This window comes from Heterodontus francisci, unplaced genomic scaffold (genome assembly GCF_036365525.1).
Source record: "Heterodontus francisci isolate sHetFra1 unplaced genomic scaffold, sHetFra1.hap1 HAP1_SCAFFOLD_88, whole genome shotgun sequence".
Taxonomy (NCBI): domain Eukaryota; kingdom Metazoa; phylum Chordata; class Chondrichthyes; order Heterodontiformes; family Heterodontidae; genus Heterodontus; species Heterodontus francisci.
In genome coordinates, this window is record NW_027142063.1 from 6913980 (window position 1) to 6933893 (window position 19914).

The following is a 19914-nucleotide window of genomic DNA, read 5'->3' on the forward strand; positions in this document are numbered from 1 at the left end:
ATACGAAGGGCTTTTTACGGGTGATCATGACAGACTGCAGCAAACTGGCTACAAAACGGTCAGCAAAGTGTGGGTTAAAGGCAGTTATTCAGACTGACAAAAGGTGAGAAGTATTGTGTGACAATCCATGTCAATGCGTTGACACTGTGCAAAAGCGTTCAATTGTTTGGTCCATTCCGAAGATTACGGCACACAACATTGAGAAGCGGCTGAGCACACTGCACAAAGCAAAAGTTAAGGGCCCGGTAACACTCCAGCTGTAGTGCTGAAGATGAGTGCTCTAAAACTAGAGACAACTCTCGCCAAGCTGATCCAGTACAGTTACAGCAGTTGCAGCACTAGGATTCAACTGAAATGGTGTAAAGTTGCTCAGTTACACACTGCCCAGAAAAGTAGGGAAACTCTGAGTGGTTAGCACCCAATCAACCTCCTCCCAATCAACACCAAATCTTTCCTTGTGCTGGGTGTGACTCTCCTTTCAACGGATCTCTCAGAAACAAACCTCAATCTTTTTTTGTATTTTCTAGAGCTTTGTTAATCTGTATTGCTATTTTATTGATTTTTATATCTGTACCCCTAAGTCCCATTGCTCCTCGATGCAATTTAGGTTATCATTGTCCAAGGAATATGGGTTCTCAGTCTTCCTACCAAAATGTGTCAGTGTATATTTATCTGCATTAAAATTCATTTACAATTTCGTTAACGTAAAGTATTTTTTCTCACAATCTGCCTTTGTATTAACTATTGCTCCAAGTAGATGTCATTAGTGAATATTACAATTGTGCGTCCCTTTTCTGTATCGAAATCATTTATGTTAAATATGAACAACATTACTCCTAGCAGCACTTCTTGTCACTCAATACTTCTTGCCCAGTTCTAACTGCTGATACAGTGCATGTTTTTCAGTTACAGTGACGGCGACTGGGGAAGTTATAAATAAGTAAAGGAACATTTTAAACATGATAGTTCTGTCACATTATGAGAAGTAGTGATACAGGAAATCCAATTCAATCAGTTTTGAACAGAATCAGAGAACGACTGATGCCAGATCTGTGATTAATCAGATGCGTATTGAAATATAAATATTTGTGTTATTGTAATTATTAATGTATTATGCTAATTATGATATAATATGCTTGTTCAGATCACAGATATCCTGGACTAATATCCGGAGACTCCCCATGCTCAGGCAGACTGGAGATCCAGTACGGTGAAAACTGGGGTACAGTGTGTGACCTTGACTGGGATTTGAAAGACGCCAATGTGGTCTGTAGTCAGCTTCAGTGTGGAGTCGCCGTGTCTGTGCCAAGATATGCCCATTTTGGAGAGGGCACTGGCCTCGTACGGACTGATATCTTTGAATGCACTGGAAACGAGACCAGTTTATTGGACTGCCGTCTTTTTCAAGGAACTCAGCAGGAGTGCAGCCACAGGAACGATGCCAGTGTGATCTGTTCCGGTGAGTACAGACTTACTGAAAGGCAGACAACTTCCTGCTTAATATTTGGAAAACTGAGGAAGGTGTCTTTCCCATGTTTCTGTCTGAAAGGTTCATATCTAAACTAGTCATTATAGCTTACTATCACTGCTATAGGTTTGGTGTAACGTGGTACAAAATACCCGCAATTACTGGTAAACAAGATGGTTCTAAATTTTAAAATTTATTCTGCAAGAAGCAAAAATTTCGCAATTTTGTTTACCACTGCACCGAATGTATATTTAGAATTGAATATTGCCTGCACAAGTTGGGAGTTGACTAAATGAATATGCACTGGCCTAATTCGATACTTTAATCTGAACACCACGAATGATCCGACATTACAATAGCCTTCTGACCCTCCCTGCTCACGTTATTATTCTTTTCATACAGCACTGAAACAGGTCCTTCAGCCCACCGAGTCTCTGTCGACCAACAACGACCCATTTCTACTAATCCTACATTACCTACCACTCTCCTAGCACCTACCCACAGTAGGGTTAATTTACAATGGTCAACTTACTTTCGACCTGCAAGTCTTTCGCGGTGGGATGAAACCAGAGCACGCGGCAGAACCCCACGCATTCACAGGGAGAACATGCAAACTCCGCACAGACAGCACCCAGAACAGAACCCAGGTCACTGGTGCTGTGATGCTAACCACTGCGCCACTGTGCCCACGTGAACACTTACTGAACGGCAGGGTATAAAAGAACGGCTGTACTCTAGCACTGCTCAGTGCAATCAGGCCAGAAGTGAAAGATTACAACGTTATTTTATAGAATGTGTGAATTTTACTCACTGAATACCACAGGATCGGACACATATCCACATTATCAGTAATGAGCTTTCAGTTGCACCAGCCTGTTCGATCCTTCAGTTAGATCATACCTGATATGTTCTTCAAAGTCTCTTTACCTGGCTTTGAACCAGATTCCTTGATACACCGAGCTATCAAAAATCTAACAATATTAGTCCTGAAAATTTAGATTAGATGTAACATCCACAGCTCTTTACTTTGGAAGTTGTTAGGGAATGTTCCAGATTTACACTGTTTTTACAGAAAAATGTGTTTCCTAATTGTTCCCTGAGGCCCAACTGTCTTCTGGTGCTTTGTCAGTAACCTTACCACCATCAACATGACAGAATTTGGGCTTTTTGCTGATGATTGCATGGTCTTTAGTTCCCTTCACAGTTCCTCGGATTAAGAAACAGTTCATGCCCACTTACATCAAGATCACGACATTATTTAGACTTGGGCTGAAAGGTAGAAAGTAACACACTCACCACCTCCGTGTCAGGTAATGATTATTTCCAACAAGAGAGGCAATAACATCTCCCCGAGCTTTTATAATCAGTGAATTCACCACCACCATCAAATCCTACTGTGTGTTGTCATTGACAAGAAACTGAACTAGACCATTCACAATAATGTTGTGTGACGGGAGCAGGTCAGATGATCGGCATTCTGTGGCAAGTAGCTCACCTGAAGAATTCCCAAAGACTTTCCAGCAGCTGGAAGACATAGGTTGGGAATGTGAAAGGATATGACTCTTCGAAATTTCAGGGAACCCAGCCTCAGTTTGTGTAATCCTTCTTCATAATGAGGGGAGGCAGTGGCGTGGTGCTCATGTTACTGGACTAGCAATACAGAGTACCAGGAAAATTCTGGGGACGCTGGTTCAATTCCCACCATCGCACATGTGGAATTTAAATTCAGTTAATAAATCTGGAATTGAATACTAGTCTCAATAATGGTGACCATGAAACCATTGTCGATTGTCATTAAAAAAAAATCTTGTTTAATCATATCCTTAGGGGATGAAAACTGCCATTGGTACCTGGTCTGGCCTACACGTGACTAGAGACCCACAGCAATGTTGTTGACTCTTAACTGTCCTCTTACATAGTCGAACAAGTCACCCAGTTGTGAAAGGCAACGAGGCATGAACAACGAATGCTGGCCTTGCCTGAGACACCCACATCTTATGAATGAATAAAAAAACAAAAACATTTAAAGCCAAGGAATCATTCTAGTATCTCTTATGCTGTACAGTCTCCCTGGTCAATATATCCTTCCCATTGCATATTGCCCATAGCTGAACATTGCACCAGATGGGGCCTGACCAGTTTTTTTTTAGCTGCAGCATCATTTCTCGCCCCTTGTATTCCATTCCTCTAGATATAAAGCCCAGCAATCCATTGACTGTTTTGATTTTCGTTCCTGTACTTGCCCATGACCCTGAAGTCTCTTTTCCCTGTGCTGCATCCGGTTTTTCACCATTTAGAAAGTACTGTAATCTTTTTAAGTCTAAATTGGACACGTCACACTCACCAATATTGAAATAGTTTTGCACAGTCACTGAATCTTTTTTTTTGGAAAGTTATGCTTAAAATATACATGATTACAATATGGCTGGTGGTTTCTTTCAATTGCAATATTTAGTATGTCAATTATATGTGGCTTTCTATCCATTCATCGAAATCATTAATAAATATGGTGAATAGTTGAGGTTCCTGTGGGACGGCGCCATCACATCCTGCCAGTTAGATGATCTGCCCATTATCCCTGCTGTCTATCTCCAGCCACTAAACTAACGTCCGAAGTAGGTCAATAAATTTCCCTAAATTCTATGAGCTTCAACTTTAGCCAATAATCAGTTACGAGGGATTTTGTTGAGTGCTTTCTGGAAGGTCATCTGAATAACATCCATTGAGGATCCCCTGTCCTCTACTTCAGTTACCGCCACAAAATATTTGATCAGGTTCATCAAGCATGATCTGCCTTTTACAAATCCACGCAGGCTCTCTCGGATTAGCTGTAACTTTTCAAGGTGATCTGACACTCCATCTTTAAATGTACACTCTAGTAATTTCCTGACAACTGCTGTTATGCTAACCAATCTATAATTCCCTCGGTTCACTCGATAACCTTCTTCAAATAGCAGTGTGACAATTGCAATTTTCCAATTACTGATCCAGCAGTTTGCTCTCTATCATTAACAAAGGGATGGAAGGTGTTGTTTACAGTGCTATCAAGCAGTACTTACCAATAAACTGCTCAGTGATGCTCAGTTTAGGTTTGTTCGGACCACTCAGCTTCAGACCTCATCACACCCTTCATACAAACATGTATGAAATAGCTGTATTCCAGATGAGAGTGACTGCCCTCAATGTCAGGGCAGCATTTGGCCGACTGTGGCAACAAAGAGCCTTAATAAAAGTTGTGTGCATGTAAATACTGATGCAAAGTAATTATGCATAATTCCTGCCATTTCCTTATTTTCATTTATAATATCACAACTGTCATCGTAATGAGACCACATTGCTTTTAATGACAATATATTTCTGAAGTTATTGTAAAAGCTTTGGAGCGCTTGCGAACTGTTTTGTCATCCTTTGCTATTCATTGTATCTCTGCCATTCACGAAGATCTGTGCATTATTTTTTGCATTTTTGCATGTTTTTGGTCTCTTTTATACTTATGATGTTACCGTGTCTTGCAAGCCAGTCCATAATAGATGAGGTTGAGTTTGGAATTGGACCATTCAATGCGGTGGTCATTGAGTTGAGCTTCTTTGATGGCAGGCTTGTGCCGTTCACTACGTCAGGGAAGCTATGGAGATCGATAAACACAAGACCTTCCTCCTAAAAGTGGCCTGTTCCTCAGTGAATATCAGGGTTTCCCTCCTCGAGAAACGCACAAGCACCTGTGCTGCAGCCAACATACCACGACCAGAACAGTAGCATGGATTGACTTGCCACGATGCACAATAACTGACGAATCAGCAGCAAGAATAATGACATCTACTGACCTCTCATGGAATATAATTAACTGACCAATAACAGCCAGAACAAGAGCATGTAATAACCTAACAGTAGTAAGATCCTGCCCACATTCCTGTTCTGCACTACATATAAACATACAGCTTCCACCAATTACAATTATTTCTCCAGACAATGGGCAGAGTACATGACCCAAAACGTCGCGGTCTGTCAGTCTTTCTAACAACTGCTTTTTCAAGAAAGCAACTGCTGTTTTCAGTGCTCAGGCACGTGATGTAAAACCGTAAAATGGTCTGACTCAAATGTTGCATATTTTAGTTTTCCATTTCCCTGTAGCACCTAGATATGCTACATTTACAACTGTGCTCTACCCCCTCACCCCGCCCCCCACCAGCCTCCCCTCACCCATTTACTAGTTTAAGGTTCCTGTAACAACACTATTCATCCTTTATTCTGGGACCCTGATCCCAACCCTTTTCAGGTGCTGCACATTCCAACAGAATAGTTCTTTAATATCCCAGTACAGGTGTCAGGGTCCCATGAAAGGTAAAACCTCTTTCCAACATCATAACCTTCAACCACATGTTCATCTCCCTGATCGTTCATTTCTCTGATGCTAAAGTGCAAGCGGCTTGTATAATAATCCAGACATTATAATCCTTGAGAATTTATTTTATATTTCAGCTCCTGGTACTCTCTGAAAAGAACCTCTTGCTTACTCTTTGCTATGTTGTTTATCCCTACATGGTCCACAACGACTGGATATTTCCCCTGCATTCTTGCAATCTGATTTGAGATAACCCTCACTTCGCACAAGTTGGGAAAATGCTGTGTGGGACTCTTAATGCCCTAATTATTGAATCACTTAAAAGTATCACATTATGCTCCACTCCTCCTCCTTTTGAACAGCTTCCTATTCCAAGGTATCACGGTCAACATTCTGGCTGTCCTCCTGACAGTCTTCATCTTTATCCTCACAAATAGACAGTACTTTGTTCCTGTTCACTTCTGTATATCCTCGTTCTCCATTACATCTGGATTTCCATTACTGAGCACAATAAGCTGCAACAACCTCATTCTGATCCTGCAGCTCTCTACAAGGTGTGACTTAAATCTGCAGCAAACTGTCAAATACTCTTCTTGCTGCCATATGTGTTGGCGTTTCTCCAATTCCCACAACAGCTCTCTGATCCTGAGCCAGAGAGGTTCCAGGTTGAGATATCTATTACAGACAAGTTCCCTCGGTTCAGTTCCATTATCTACAAATTCCAATATCCAGAAAAAAAAACTGCTCTGCCAGAACTTAGTCTGTCTTTATTTTTGAGGTAAAATTATTTTTAGATGCATTTTAGCTTTAACGCTATTTCACTGGTTAGCTAACGCCGAAACACTAAACACTCATCAATTAACTTAATACGTATTTACAACTTACCCACGCCCTCTCACACTCTGACCTGACAATTGCTCACTGAGTGAGTTTTTCCCTGTATTTGCCTGCTGTCTGTCTCTCAGCCCCTTCCAATGGGTTCTGCTGCTGCTGGCTGTGACGCTCTTTTAAACCGGTGGCTCTCGTCACTGACTCCAGTTTAACAGACAAAACAGAACAGCTCCATCCGAACGCTCACCTTCTACTTCCTAGAAGGACCAGGACAGCAGATGCATGGGAACACCATCTGCATGTTCTCCTCCGAAGCACACACCGTCCTGATTTGGAACGAAATAAATGGTCCTTCACTGTCGCTGTGTCAAATCCTGGAACTCCCTTCCTCACAGCAATGTGAGTGCACTGAAAGCGCATGCACTGCAGTGGTACAAGAAGGCGGCTCACCACCATCTTTGCAAGGGCAGTTCGGGATTGGTAGTAAATGCTGTCCTGGCCCGAAATTCCCACCCCCTGTGAAAGAATAAAAAATACCTCCTTTTCCCCCTCTGCACCGAATTCTTACACTTAGCAAACTCTTACTTCCCACTATGTTCATAATGTATTCAGTTAACATTGCAATCTGTGGTTACACTCTGCCTTACTAGAAGTCTATAAATAGAATCATAAAAAATAGGAGTAGGCGTAGGCCAGACAGCCCTTTCGAGCCTGCTCCGCCGTTCAAAAAAAGTCATGGCCTATCATCTAATTCAGTACTCTGTTCCCGTTTTTCCCCATATCGCTTGATTCCTTTGGCATTAAGAAAGATATCTATCTCCTTCTTGAATATATTTAGAGATCTGCCCTCCACTGTCTTCTGTCGTAGAGTATTCTGCAGGTTCACCACCTTCTGAGTGAAGACATTTCTCCTCATCTCGGTTCTAAATAGCATACTCCATATCCGGAGACTGTGACCCGTGGTTTTGGACTCTCCAGCCATCGGGAACGTCCTCCCTCCATCTAGCCTGTCTAGTACTGTTCGAGTTTTATAGATTTCTCTGAGATCCTCTCTCATTCTTCTAAACTCTGGTGAATATAGTCCGAGTCGATCCGATCTCTCTTCATACGTGAATCCTGCCATCCCAGGAATTAGCCTTGTAAATCAACTTTGCACACTCTTCATGGCAAGGGCATCCTTCCTCAGATAAGGAGACCAAAACTGCAGACAATACTCCAGGTGTGGTCTCACCAAAGCCCTCTATAGGTGCAGTAACATCTTGCTCCTTTACTCAAATCATCTTGCAATGACGTCCCATATTATATGCTTTTTGAGGCACATTCGAGATGCAACAGTTTAGACAGTTTCCAGCTAACAGTAATTACCCGAGTTCACATAATCACAGCTGATTGACAGCTTACTGCTAACCTGACTTGCCCTGTTAACTGCGAACAATGAACTGCCTTGCAGTTTGGTTTTTAATTCCAAGCCAATTGCTAAATGTTAAGGCTAGATTTCAGTCTCAGCCACTAATTACCAAATTCCAAACTTCCCACTCTGCTTACAACACATGCAGTTAAAGGTACACTCTATGCTTGCACACTTTGCCTGAACTCTACCTTACTGCATTGCAGAAGAACATTCCCCATGCAGGCAATTGCAGTTCAAGAGGACTGTCCTGACACCGGTTTCAAGGGCAAATAGAGTTGAGCAATAACTGCCACCTCTGCCAGAGATGTCCACATCCGCATAAAGGAAAGCAGCTCCAAAATGGGCTTGTTTTGTATTTGTTGTCCAGATCTTCTATAGCTCATCTATCAAACCCCTTAACCATTTTAAACACATCAACTAGATAAGCTGTAATCCTTCTAAACCAAATCTACTACAAACAAAGTTTATGCAACTTGTCTTCATAATGTAACTCTTTAAGCATTGTTGCCATTCTGGTGACACTGTCCTGAACAACCTCCAAAGCCAATGGTTTTGTGAAGTGCCGTGCCCAAACGTGACAACAGATACAACAGAAACATCACATCCTTCATCGTTTACATTCCAAAATCCAAGAGATAAAGACCAACAATCGATTAGCGTTAGCAAGAAGAGCTGTTAATTTTTGAGTGTTCAGCCAACTTCTTAAAGAGGTCCTGTCGCAATTATTGTGATGAAAGTACACAGACCTGAAACATAACTCTCTTGCTCTCTCCACAGATGCTGCTAGCCCTGCTCAGTATTTCCAACATTTTCTGTTTTATTTCAGATTTCCAACATCTGCAGTATTTTGCTTTTGTGTTGCTGTGGTAATTCTAATTGTTTTTTGATAGATAATTTGTGTAAAGTATGGATAGATAATCGTGTACATAAGATTCAACTTTTATACCCATTTTCTATTTTGCTGTTTCTATGCAGAGGATGATTTATAAATTATTTGGATTTGGATTGGTTTCCAATACAGGGAAACGTGGACCTCGATTGGTTGATGGGACGAACAGATGCTCTGGCCGGGTGGAGGTGCTGCACGGAGACCAGTGGGGGACGCTGTGTGACATGTACTTTGATCTGGAAGACGCCAACGTGGTCTGTGAGCACTTGCAGTGTGGGACAGTAACCTCAATCCCAGGAGGAGCTCACTTTGGGAAGGGAGCCGGTCCAGTGTGGAAGGAAAGTTACAGGTGTCGGCGGAATGAGACGCGATTGTGGGATTGTCCTGTTTCATCCTGGGAACAGTTTAGCTGCTCCCATGAAAATGATGCCAGTGTCATCTGTACGGGTGAGTCATCTCAGTCAATTGAACTGAAATACACCAACTGTTCTGCTGTCAAGCATCATTAACTATTTCCACAGGTCGCTGATTCACTGGTTTTGCTGATCCCATGCTTCCTTCGACACTAAGATTCTGAGATGTGTTTGTCGGTTTATTGGTCTGAATTAAATTACAAATGAATCAAAGAGCTTCACTCCAGTAAACATTGAATACATACAATGTCTAGTGATTAGTACTTATCGCTCATATAATATCTGTTTTGTGGTAAATCTAGGGCACTATTCAAGGGGCATAGAATCAGCAATTTGCTCCCAGGACCACTGCCATTGCATAGAAATGTTGCTCGAGCATTGAAACTGTGATCAATGTTAGCCGTTCAAATATGAATTATCATGGAATTCTCTGCAAAGATCAGTTGTATAATAGAAAACACCGTGAACCTGTTTCCAGCCAAATCGCGTGAGATAAATTTACATTTCCATTACATCAAGGGCAATAAAATAATAGCGACTGAAGTAACTCGTTATTTCACCAATATGCCATGTCTTTGATTATTTCACAAACTTGATGTAAATTACAATTCTCCCAGTTATCCCTCAGCCAGTGCCCTCTTACAACAGATTATCTGCTCAGTTAACTGATCGCTGTACATGGGACATTAATCAACGCAAATTGCTCCCACGGTTCACAATTTAACATAGAGGTAATAAAAACAGGAAGTGCTGAAAATACTCAGAAGTTCTGGCAGCATCTACGGTGAAAAAAACAGAATCAACCTTACAGTTTGCAGATCTTTCATCAGATCATAGAGATTTAACAGTTTTTAAAGAAAGGGGAAAGCAAGGAAAGAACGAAAGGAACAATCTGTGATATGCTGGAAGGCAGGAAGAATTAAATGGTAAATGGGACAATGCAAGGCAGAAAGAGATAGGAATGGGCCAAGTGAAAAACACATTTCGAGAGGAGCTGAAAATTGGAAGGCAAGACATCGTCCAAAAAAGGGGAGGGAATCTTTCCTGAAATTGCTGAATTCAGTGTTCATTCCAAAAGCCTGTAAAGAGTCTAGTGGAAAGAGGAAGTGCTGTTTCTCAAACTTATGTTAATCTTCATTGGAACTGTGTCGGAGAAAGAGGAGAGAGATGTCAGAGTGGGAGCAGAATAAATAATGAAAAGGACAGGCAACTGGAAGCTAAAGGTAAAGCTTGCAGACTGAACAAAGGTGTTGTGCAAAGTAAGCACTCAATTATGTTTGGTGTCCTAATGTATAGGAGACGGTATCATGATCAGTCAATACAGTGAATACAGTATACTAAAGAGAAAGCAGTACGAGAAAATCGCTGTTTCACTTGGAAGCAGTATTTGGCGGCTTGGATGGTGAGAAAGGTGGAGGTAACAGGGCAGTGGTTGCACCTCCTGTGCATTCATGGGAAGGTCCTGGGGGAAGGGGTGCTGAGAATGATTGAAGAGTGAATCAGGGTGCCACAGAGTGAAAGGTCCCTTCAGAATGTTAAACGTGGAGGGAAGGGGAAGATGTGCTTTGTAGTGGCACCACATTAAAGGTGGTGGAAATGGTGGAAGATGATCTGTTGAATATGGAAGCTGATGGAGTGGAAGATGAGGAGAATCAGAATCCTATCATTGTTCCGGGAGGGGGAAAGGGTGAAAGCAGACGGATGGGGAATGGAAGGGACGTGCTTGAGGGCCCTGTCAAACATGGTGGGTGGATGAGGAGGTGAGGAGAGTCCTCGGTTGAGGAAAAAGGAATACATATCTGGAACCACTGGTATGGAAGGTTGTATCACCAGACATTGCAGATGGAGCAAGTGAAAAAATGTGATAGAGTCATTCGAAGAATTGGGGTGTGAGGAAGCATCGACATGGTAACTGTGAGAGTCACTGGGTTTACTCTTTATATTAGTTAATAACCTATGCCCAGAATCAGAGACAGAGATGTTGAGGAAGAGAACGGAAGAGTTGAAGATGGACCATGTGAATATAAGGAGGATAAATTGGAAGAAAAGTTGATAATTTTTAAGTACAGGGCGAGAGCTGGAATATCTGTGCATGTGGACAGGAGGACGACCTTCAGCCCCTCGGCTATCACCTGCAGTTCATTTTACCCTCTGTCCCCAGTTCAGCAACCATAAGCTACTCGGTACGTCTCTAAAATGTATTTACAGAGAAAAGGTAATGTTGAAAATAACCTTTCAACAAGCCTTCTGAACAATGATGACAGGAATAGTAACCATTAATATTAATGACTTTTCGGGTGGCTGTAAATTCTGGGATATTTTGCTTCAGTTTCACCATTCTCAATGTGTTTCATATTGTAGATGAAAATTGGTCACTAAGACTGACTAACGGGGGAAGCTGGTGTGATGGGCGAGTGGAGATTTACTACAATGGCAGCTGGGGGAGATTGCAGGATAGACACTGGACCCTGAATGATGCCAACGTAGTCTGTACACAGCTGGGTTGTGGTGAAGCGACAGCCGCTTATAACTATTCAAAGGACGGAGAGAGTGAAGGACCCATCTGGGTGAATGATGTCCAGTGTGAAGGAAACGAATTGCAGCTCCAGAACTGCATCTTATTCACATTGAATTCGTCTCTCACTGACAGTATGGATGTAGGGGTCCTGTGTTCAGGTAAGCAAATTCTTCACTGCTTTTACAAAAACATAAAAGTGAAATGTCTAATCTGCTGAGAAAAGTGATAATATCGGTTACTTGTTCCTGGGTTTCTCAAACCAGTAATTTCACTCGAGGAGAGTGGGAGAGGATGGTGGGCGGTCGGGGAGCTGGGGTGGTGTACAGAGAGAGAGGACACGGACACGATTAGACAGCAAGAACGTTTGTATTACAGAAATTTCAATTAACACATACATCACAAGGGGTTTAACAGGAATGTAAACAGAGAGAAAACTGACACAGAACTAAACAAAGAGATGTTCGAGTGGGTGACGAAATTCTTAGTCAGATGGTTGGATTTGAAGAGCCGGAGACACGGAAATATTTCTGGTGGAAATTCAGATCTGGGGGTTAGATGGTTAAAGGCAAAACTGAAAGTTGTGGGCAATTGAAGTGGGTGAAGTACAAGAAGCTGTATTCAGAAAAAAGCAGAGCTCCTGAAATGATTCAGGCTGGAGACGGTTATACTGATGCAGGGGGAGAGCATGAAGGTGTCTGAACAGGAAGATCATATTTGGAAACTCTAGGTATTGATCGCAGGGAAACCAATAGATCGTCGAGTGCCATGGCGTTCCTGAGAGGGGCTTCATGTCGGGCAGGCAACAAAACTTTGGATGAGCTGATGTTTCTGGAGGATGCAAGATGGGTGATCGCCCAGGAGAACATTGAAATATTCGATTCTGCAGGCAACAAAGCATGGGTGAGCATTTCGGCAGCAGATGGGCTGAGGCAGGAAGGGAGGTGAATGATGATAGAGGTGAAAGATAACGGCCTTCTGATAAAGAGAATACGGAATTGGAATCTCAGCTGTGGTATCAATTCCGGCGCCAAGCTTGCAATCAGTTCTACTGTATAGTATATAAGTGGAGGTAGCTGTGTGGGAGTTGGTCTGATGCAAATTTCATTAGGTTGTGTATAAAAGTAGACAGATGTTTTGGACTAGGCACTTTAAAGTTTCATTGTGTAGCATGTTAATGCAGGCATGTGTTCTGGGGATGTTGCATTATGCAGAGTGTAGTTTAGTTTTGTTTAGTTTAGAGATACAACACTGAAACAGGCCCTTCGGCCCACCGAGTCTGTGCCGACCATCAACCACCCATTTATACTAACCCTGCACTAATCCCATATTCCTACCACATCCCCATCTGTCCCTATATTTCCCTACCACCGCTCGGGGCAATTTATAATGGGAAATTTACCTAACAACCTGCAAGTCTTTTGGCTTGAGTGTGGGCTGATGTTTTCGGGTTGTTCCAATGAACATTTATTTGCATACGACATGTGGAACTTACAACATAGGAGATCGTTAATGATTCAGATTTGATACCGATTGGTTACAGAAAGCATTTTCTTCGGACACTGCGGAAATCAATACATTCCAGCGTTTCACGTCAGAAGTTTACAGTGCTGAATGGTTATTACACACTCAGTCACTGGACAGAGTAGAGTATGTCATCTTGTTCTTCAGTTAGGTAAATGCTAAGCTCCACCCAACATTTATACCCACCTACAGAAGCCATGTGTCTTATCCTTGTCCTCTACTTCTGTATCTGATGGGTCACATTGCTGATGTTTATTCTCCAAAGTGCCTGACGCAATTAGTCCAATCATTTTTGTCCAGTCCAGATTAAATACTGGTTTCTGTTCAGCCAGGAGGTCTACACATCTGGCGTTCAATTGTCCATCGGCGCTTCCTGATCCTGTCCAACATTTTGCAGAGAGATCCTGTTTTCTGTCCTCTTTGGTCCGGTCTAACAGTCATATATTGATAGAATTAGTCGTTTAGTTCATTGATTTTTTACAGACAATAGCAATTGCTAATGTGCCTCACATGTTTCGTTTGCTCATTTAACATAATTGCAGCAGTCTGTCTGGACAGACAGGTCTGCATACTCTCTGTTCAGACATGCGGTTTATGTATCTAAAATTACTCAAATATATTCCTTGTCAAAGACAGAGTCCCATCCTCACAAAGGTAAGTGATTCTCTTATGCTATTGATATTAAATTGATTTATGATAATGTAATAATCAATACAACCCTAAAACGTAGTTCTGCAGGAAGATACTGCATATTGCAAGGCTGATGTTTAAGGGTAGTACTTGTGGACCTTACATTCTCCAATATGAAGTGGAGTAGTAAAGTAATAATGAAGTAATAAACAGCGTGGATTAAACTGCTGGTCTTGCCAGTGACACCAACATTCCCTAAAATAATTAAAAAACAGAAAGGCACGGTGACATGTGGGGAACTATCTGGTAATATAATCCTGAATGGATCAATCACATAAAGCATCATTGGGTCCTCCTCATCTTCACTAAAACCTCCCGTTTGACAAAGATTATCCAGGAAGGCAAAGAAAACGCACAGCAAATATTCTCCATCATAAATCTTCCTCCTGAACCACTCCCCTGCCTCGTCCACCCTGAACTCCAAAAATAATTGAGAGGAGCTCATAGACTTTTTGTCACAAAGTTCAAAAACATCCGTTCAGTCACCTCCACTACTTCCCTTTCTTCCCCAACCCATCAGGCCTAACTTCCTATCAGTTCCCACCCCCATCCCATACGATCACCCTGAATTCACATTTCTTGTTTCTCTCCTAGAATCCTTCACTCTCTCTCTGAACCTGTGCTGTTGATGGTATCCACATTTTGCTGTCTACACCTTATTTCTATTAAACTACTGAACACAAACATTCCCTTCCTGGGTTCCATGTTAGCTGGCTATATTAACGATTCTCTTTCTCTCTCTCTCTCTCTCTACATGTTCAGGCTCCTCTCCTTCAAATCAGCAGTCATCACACCTCTCCTCAGAAAGGAACCATTGACCACCTGTCCATGCAGGTTACTGCCCCAGCTCCAACTGTTCGTACCTCGCCAAAGTCCCTGAATGTGTCGTCGACTTCCAAATCCATGCTCATCTTATATGAAGCTGCATGTTTCAATTCCGCAAATCAATTTTCTATCCACACCACAGGACGAAAACAAACGACATCCGAAGTGATTGTGACAAACATAAACGATTCCACCTCCTCTTTCTTGACTTGTCTCAAATTTTTATATGATTGATCATGAAATACTTCTCCAATTCCTCCCCATTAACACACGGCTGGGTGGGACTGCACTCAGCTGGTTCTAGTATTATCTATGCAGTCATGGTCAGAACGTGGCCTGCAATGGCTTCATTCCCGCTCCTGCAAAGTCACCTATAGTGTCACCAAAGGATCGATCCTTTGACACTTCATTACTCATTTACATGCTGCCTTTCAGCGATATCCGCAAACACAGCCTCAGTTTCCACATGTATCTCACTGTATCCAACTGTACCTCACATTCAACACTCTTGAGCCCTCCAATGTCTGTACACTGTCAGAATTCCAGGCTGACATTCAGTACTGCATCAGCAGAAAATTCCTCCAACTCTGTATTGAAAAGATAGAAACCATCAGTCCCCACCGCATGTTTCCTTGTCTCCAACTCCATTTCTCGCCATGCCAACTGTCTGTCACTCAGCCAGACAGCTTGTAATCTTGGTGTTATATTTGACCCCAGGGTGATCCTCCTATCAAATCTCCATATCCTCATTAACACTGTCTATTTTCACCTCCATGACATCACCCGCATTTGCCCTTATCTCGTCTTGTTGATAGCGTTGTTCCCTCCAGACTCGATGATTCTAATGCACTCCTGGCTGGCATCACTCGTTACAACCTCTGCAAGCTCCGCTGTCTCGACCATTTGCCACTCAGGCATCTGCCCTCTGCTCACTGACCTACTTTGCCCAGCAATGAGCGGTTTTAAAATTCTCATCCTTGTTTTCAAATCCCTTCCTGGCCTCACAGCTCCTGTCTTTGCAATCGGCTCCAGACTGGCAGCTCCCAGTTCTGGCTTCTTGACCATTCCTGGTTTTAATTGTGCACCATTGGCGGCCGTGCCTTTATTTGCGAAGGTCACATGCTCTAGAATTACTTGCTTAAATATCTCTGCCTGTCAACCAGTCTTTCCTGCTTTAAGACGTTCCATAAAAACTAACTCTTTTACTTAGCTTTTGGTCATCTGACCTAATATATTTTTCTGTGCTCTGTGTTAAAATTTCTTTGATATCACTCCTGTATCGCGCCTTGGGATGTTTCATTACGTTAATGGCGCTAGATAAATGCAAGTCACTTGTAATTGAAGATGAGGGAAATAGGAGATGGCAGTAAATGTCTGACCAAGATAACAAATAAGGGTAACATGCATGGACAAGGAACAGATACAGTTATATAACATGAGTATAAATTAACTGTTAATCGTGTGAGTGATTGCCTGTTTGACACCGTACACAGCGTTCAAAACATAAAAGAGGAACTGGAGATCAGAACTTGTCAAAGCCAGATGTAATAGCATATCTGAAACATTGCTGTTCTTTACATTCTATGTAAGAAGTAAGTGTAAACAGATATTCTGTTGTATAGTTTTATTTACCTGTCACAGGTGCATTTAACGTTCTTTTTTTGAGCTGGTGATGGTAAAATCAGTTGTATTGAGTGATGATGTGAATGTCTATTGAAAGTATAATCCTCATGTACTGTTATCCAACAGACCACGTGCAGTTAAGGCTGTCTGACGGTGGAAGCCCATGTACTGGCCGAGTGGAGATTTATTACAATGGGACTTGGGGCTCAGTTTGTGATGATTCCTGGGATCTGGCGGACGCTGACGTGGTTTGCAAACAGCTGGGTTGTGGAAAGGCATTGGACCTGGCACTTCCTGCATCTTGTGGACCAGGCTCAGGCCCAGTTTGGTTGGATGAACTGACATGTTCCGGTAACGAATCATTTCTCTGGGAATGTCCCTCAACATCGTGGGGTAACCACGACTGTTCTCATAAAGAAGATGTGAGGATCATGTGTTCAGGTAAAGGTGCTTCCATGTGCCCATTTTCCGTAGTGTTGTGCACGTGGTTTCACAGGGAAGATATGGCTTCGAATTACATACAATGGACAGCACGGAATCTGGCCATTCGGACTAACTGGTCAATGTGGTGTCTACGTTGCCCACGAGTATCACCCCACATCATTGGACCTAACCCTCTTTGCATATCCTCCTGCTTCTTTCTGCCTCATGTACCTGTATAGCTTTACTTTAAAGGCATCAGTGCAAATCACCTCAGCAATTGCATGTGTTCGGAATTCAAAATTCAAACCACTCCCTAGGTAAAAAAACAAACAAATTCTCCTGAATTTCTTATTAGATTTATTCGTGATTATCCTATATTTATGGTCACTAGCTTCGGTCTCTGTCACTTCAGAAGTGATTAGTGCCTCTGTATCCCGAGGTCTCTTAGCTGATCTTTATCATTTTGACTCTTATTTTACAAGACGTACGTGGCCTCTTTATTCTTCCTGTCAACACTGAGCACCTTAGACTTATCTCTATTCAACTTATTTAGCAATTGTATGCCCATTCGGCCCGTTTATTAACGTCTTCCCGTATTTTGTCTCTGTCTTTCTTAGTGTAACTATATCCCCAAATTGCGTCATCTTAAATTTTGAAATTAAGTCTCCCTTGTCTAAATCCAAATCGTTCATGTAAATGTTGAGCAGCAGTGACCCCAGCCCTGTGGAACACCACTTCCCAACTTCCACCATTCTGGGTTACCACATTGTACCCGGACGGTGTGCTTTGTCGCTGGTTTCCTATCATTCTTCCACTGATCTCTTGACTTCACAGGCTCTGACCTCAGTCATAATCCTTGTCAGAGGCCTTCTGAAAAAAAAACATGCATATTACATCGACTGCATTATACCTGTTATCTTTCTGCAACTTCTTCAATGAATTCAATAACGTTGTTTGTCTTTTCTGTTGTGAAATCCGTGTTGATTATTCTTTATTACTTTATGGGCTGTCGGTGTTTTTCTATCGCTTTTCTGAAATAATTACTGGAAATCAGTGAACACAACCGGTGCAGCATGTGTTGAGCTGTGCAGTATGAACATACAACGAGTTATCAATCTAACTATCTGGATATTTCTTGTGTCATTGACAGAGCACAAAGAGCTGCGGATGGTGAACGGGAAGCATCGCTGTGAGGGGAGAGTGGAAGTGTTCTACAATGGCACCTGGGGAACAGTGTGCTCGGATACACTTGTTGAACGTGTTGCAGAGGTGATCTGTAAACAATTACAGTGTGGTCCCCACAGTTATATCGATTATTATGCTCAGTCATTCGGAGAAGGATCCGGACCCATTTGGCTCGATGGGATGGAATGTATTTCACACGAATCGTTCCTTTGGCAATGTCAAACAGAACCGTGTGGTAAACACAACTGTGAACACAGGGTGGATGCTGGTGTTGTTTGTTCAGGTAACACAACAAACCTCTAAATGTGCGAGTGTCATTTCAAACATTGGTGTGTGATACAGTCAGCATGTTTCTCTTCTCAACAGAAGCAAAAGTAACTGAGGAGCAGCCCCACAGATCAAAGGACTGCATTCGAGAATATAATTGTAAACGTGGGCTTTCACCAGGTGCTACTTCCTCTTTATTATACCAACTATCTGACATGTACTCCTTTCTTATAATACATCAATAATAACCATTGATTCTCTTTGCCAGATTCTGGACATTGGTTGCGCCTGTTTGGAGGTAACACCAACTGCTCCGGGAGAGTTGAGATATTGTGCAATAACAGCTGGGGCACGCTGTGTGATGACTCCTGGGATCTGGCCGATGCCAATGTTGTCTGCAGACAGCTGGATTGTGGTCACGCTCTTTTGGCCCCAGGAGGAGCTACTTTTTCCCAGGGCGACGGTGTTATCTGGCTGGATGAGGTGAAATGCACTGGAAGCGAATCTTCTCTGGCCGACTGTCCTTCTTCATCGCCGGCTCAGTCTGACTGTGATCACAAGGAAGATGCCAGTGTGATTTGTTCCGGTGAGGGTGGCAGGGTTTGGAGAGTGGGGTTAGGGTGCCTTGTTTTGTTAAATTGACTCATTAGTTCGGAAATTAAGAACAATATTTATCGTTTAAATGGAAAGTGCTGAAATCCTCCTGAACGTTTTGTACAATATATTCCACAGGACTCGATGTGCCTCCGATTGTTTTCCCGTCCTCATCTGCAGGTACTTACCATTATTAGTATTCCAGCTAGCGTTCGGGTTTGTATTAGTTGAATTGGTATTGTTGTCATTTCCTCAAGATACTATAAGCATGTGCTCACTGACTGGAAAAAAAAAATTCCTCGCCGCATATTTCAAATGGTCCGGTTGAAAATCCGCTAATCCCAGTTTCTGACTGTACCTGAACTGTCCTGTACTGATCAGAAACATGGGGGCACTGTCTCTGTAATTTAGATTGGCTCACACTTTCCTCTGGTGCAATGTGTACCACACATACTGGGGAATGTTCAGCCCAACTCATTGCCCGGAAGCAGTGGATATAATTATTAAATACTTATATAAATATTTTATCATGCAAGACGGACTGTGTCTGTATTAAAGCTTTCTTGTTGTCATCAAGAACAGGGATATAAAACAACTTCCATCCTAGTTGCGGGCTGCTTCGGAGTCCTGCTAATCTGTGTGTTCATCTCACTGATGGTGGTTATACAGAAAAATTCAATCAGAAGAGGTGAGGCTCATATCTTACCGCGGATCCAACACAAAATCCCAGATATTGTGTCATATACTGCCAAAACTCTCGTTCATTGCAGCTTTCTATGAACCGTCAAGTGGCCTTGTTAGAAACACATTGTAATTATTTTTGCTGATTTTCTCAATTCAACGTGCTCGCAAATAGTGAAAGGTGACATTTAAACTGGAGAGTGATTTGAAGTGTCCACATTCACTGTGAGAGT

The 19914-nt window shown here is 42.3% G+C and overlaps 1 protein-coding gene and 1 long non-coding RNA gene across 2 annotated transcripts; both read left to right on the forward strand.

Moving 5' to 3' along the window:
• Positions 1 to 271: 271 nt before the first annotated feature.
• Positions 272 to 11759, forward strand: LOC137366435 (scavenger receptor cysteine-rich type 1 protein M130-like; the record flags this gene model as incomplete). The annotated part of the gene is made up of 4 exons (XM_068028288.1): positions 272 to 392; positions 1145 to 1459; positions 9074 to 9388; positions 11716 to 11759. Coding segments are annotated over exons 1-4 (795 nt in total), but the record flags the coding sequence as incomplete, so codon positions are not given.
• Positions 11760 to 18897: 7138 nt separating this feature from the next.
• LOC137366427 (uncharacterized) lies at positions 18898 to 19662 on the forward strand. Its single transcript, XR_010973382.1, has 3 exons — positions 18898 to 18992; positions 19139 to 19180; positions 19578 to 19662. It is a non-coding gene; the product is annotated as an uncharacterized lncRNA (long non-coding RNA).
• The last annotated feature ends 252 nt before the right edge of the window (positions 19663 to 19914 follow it).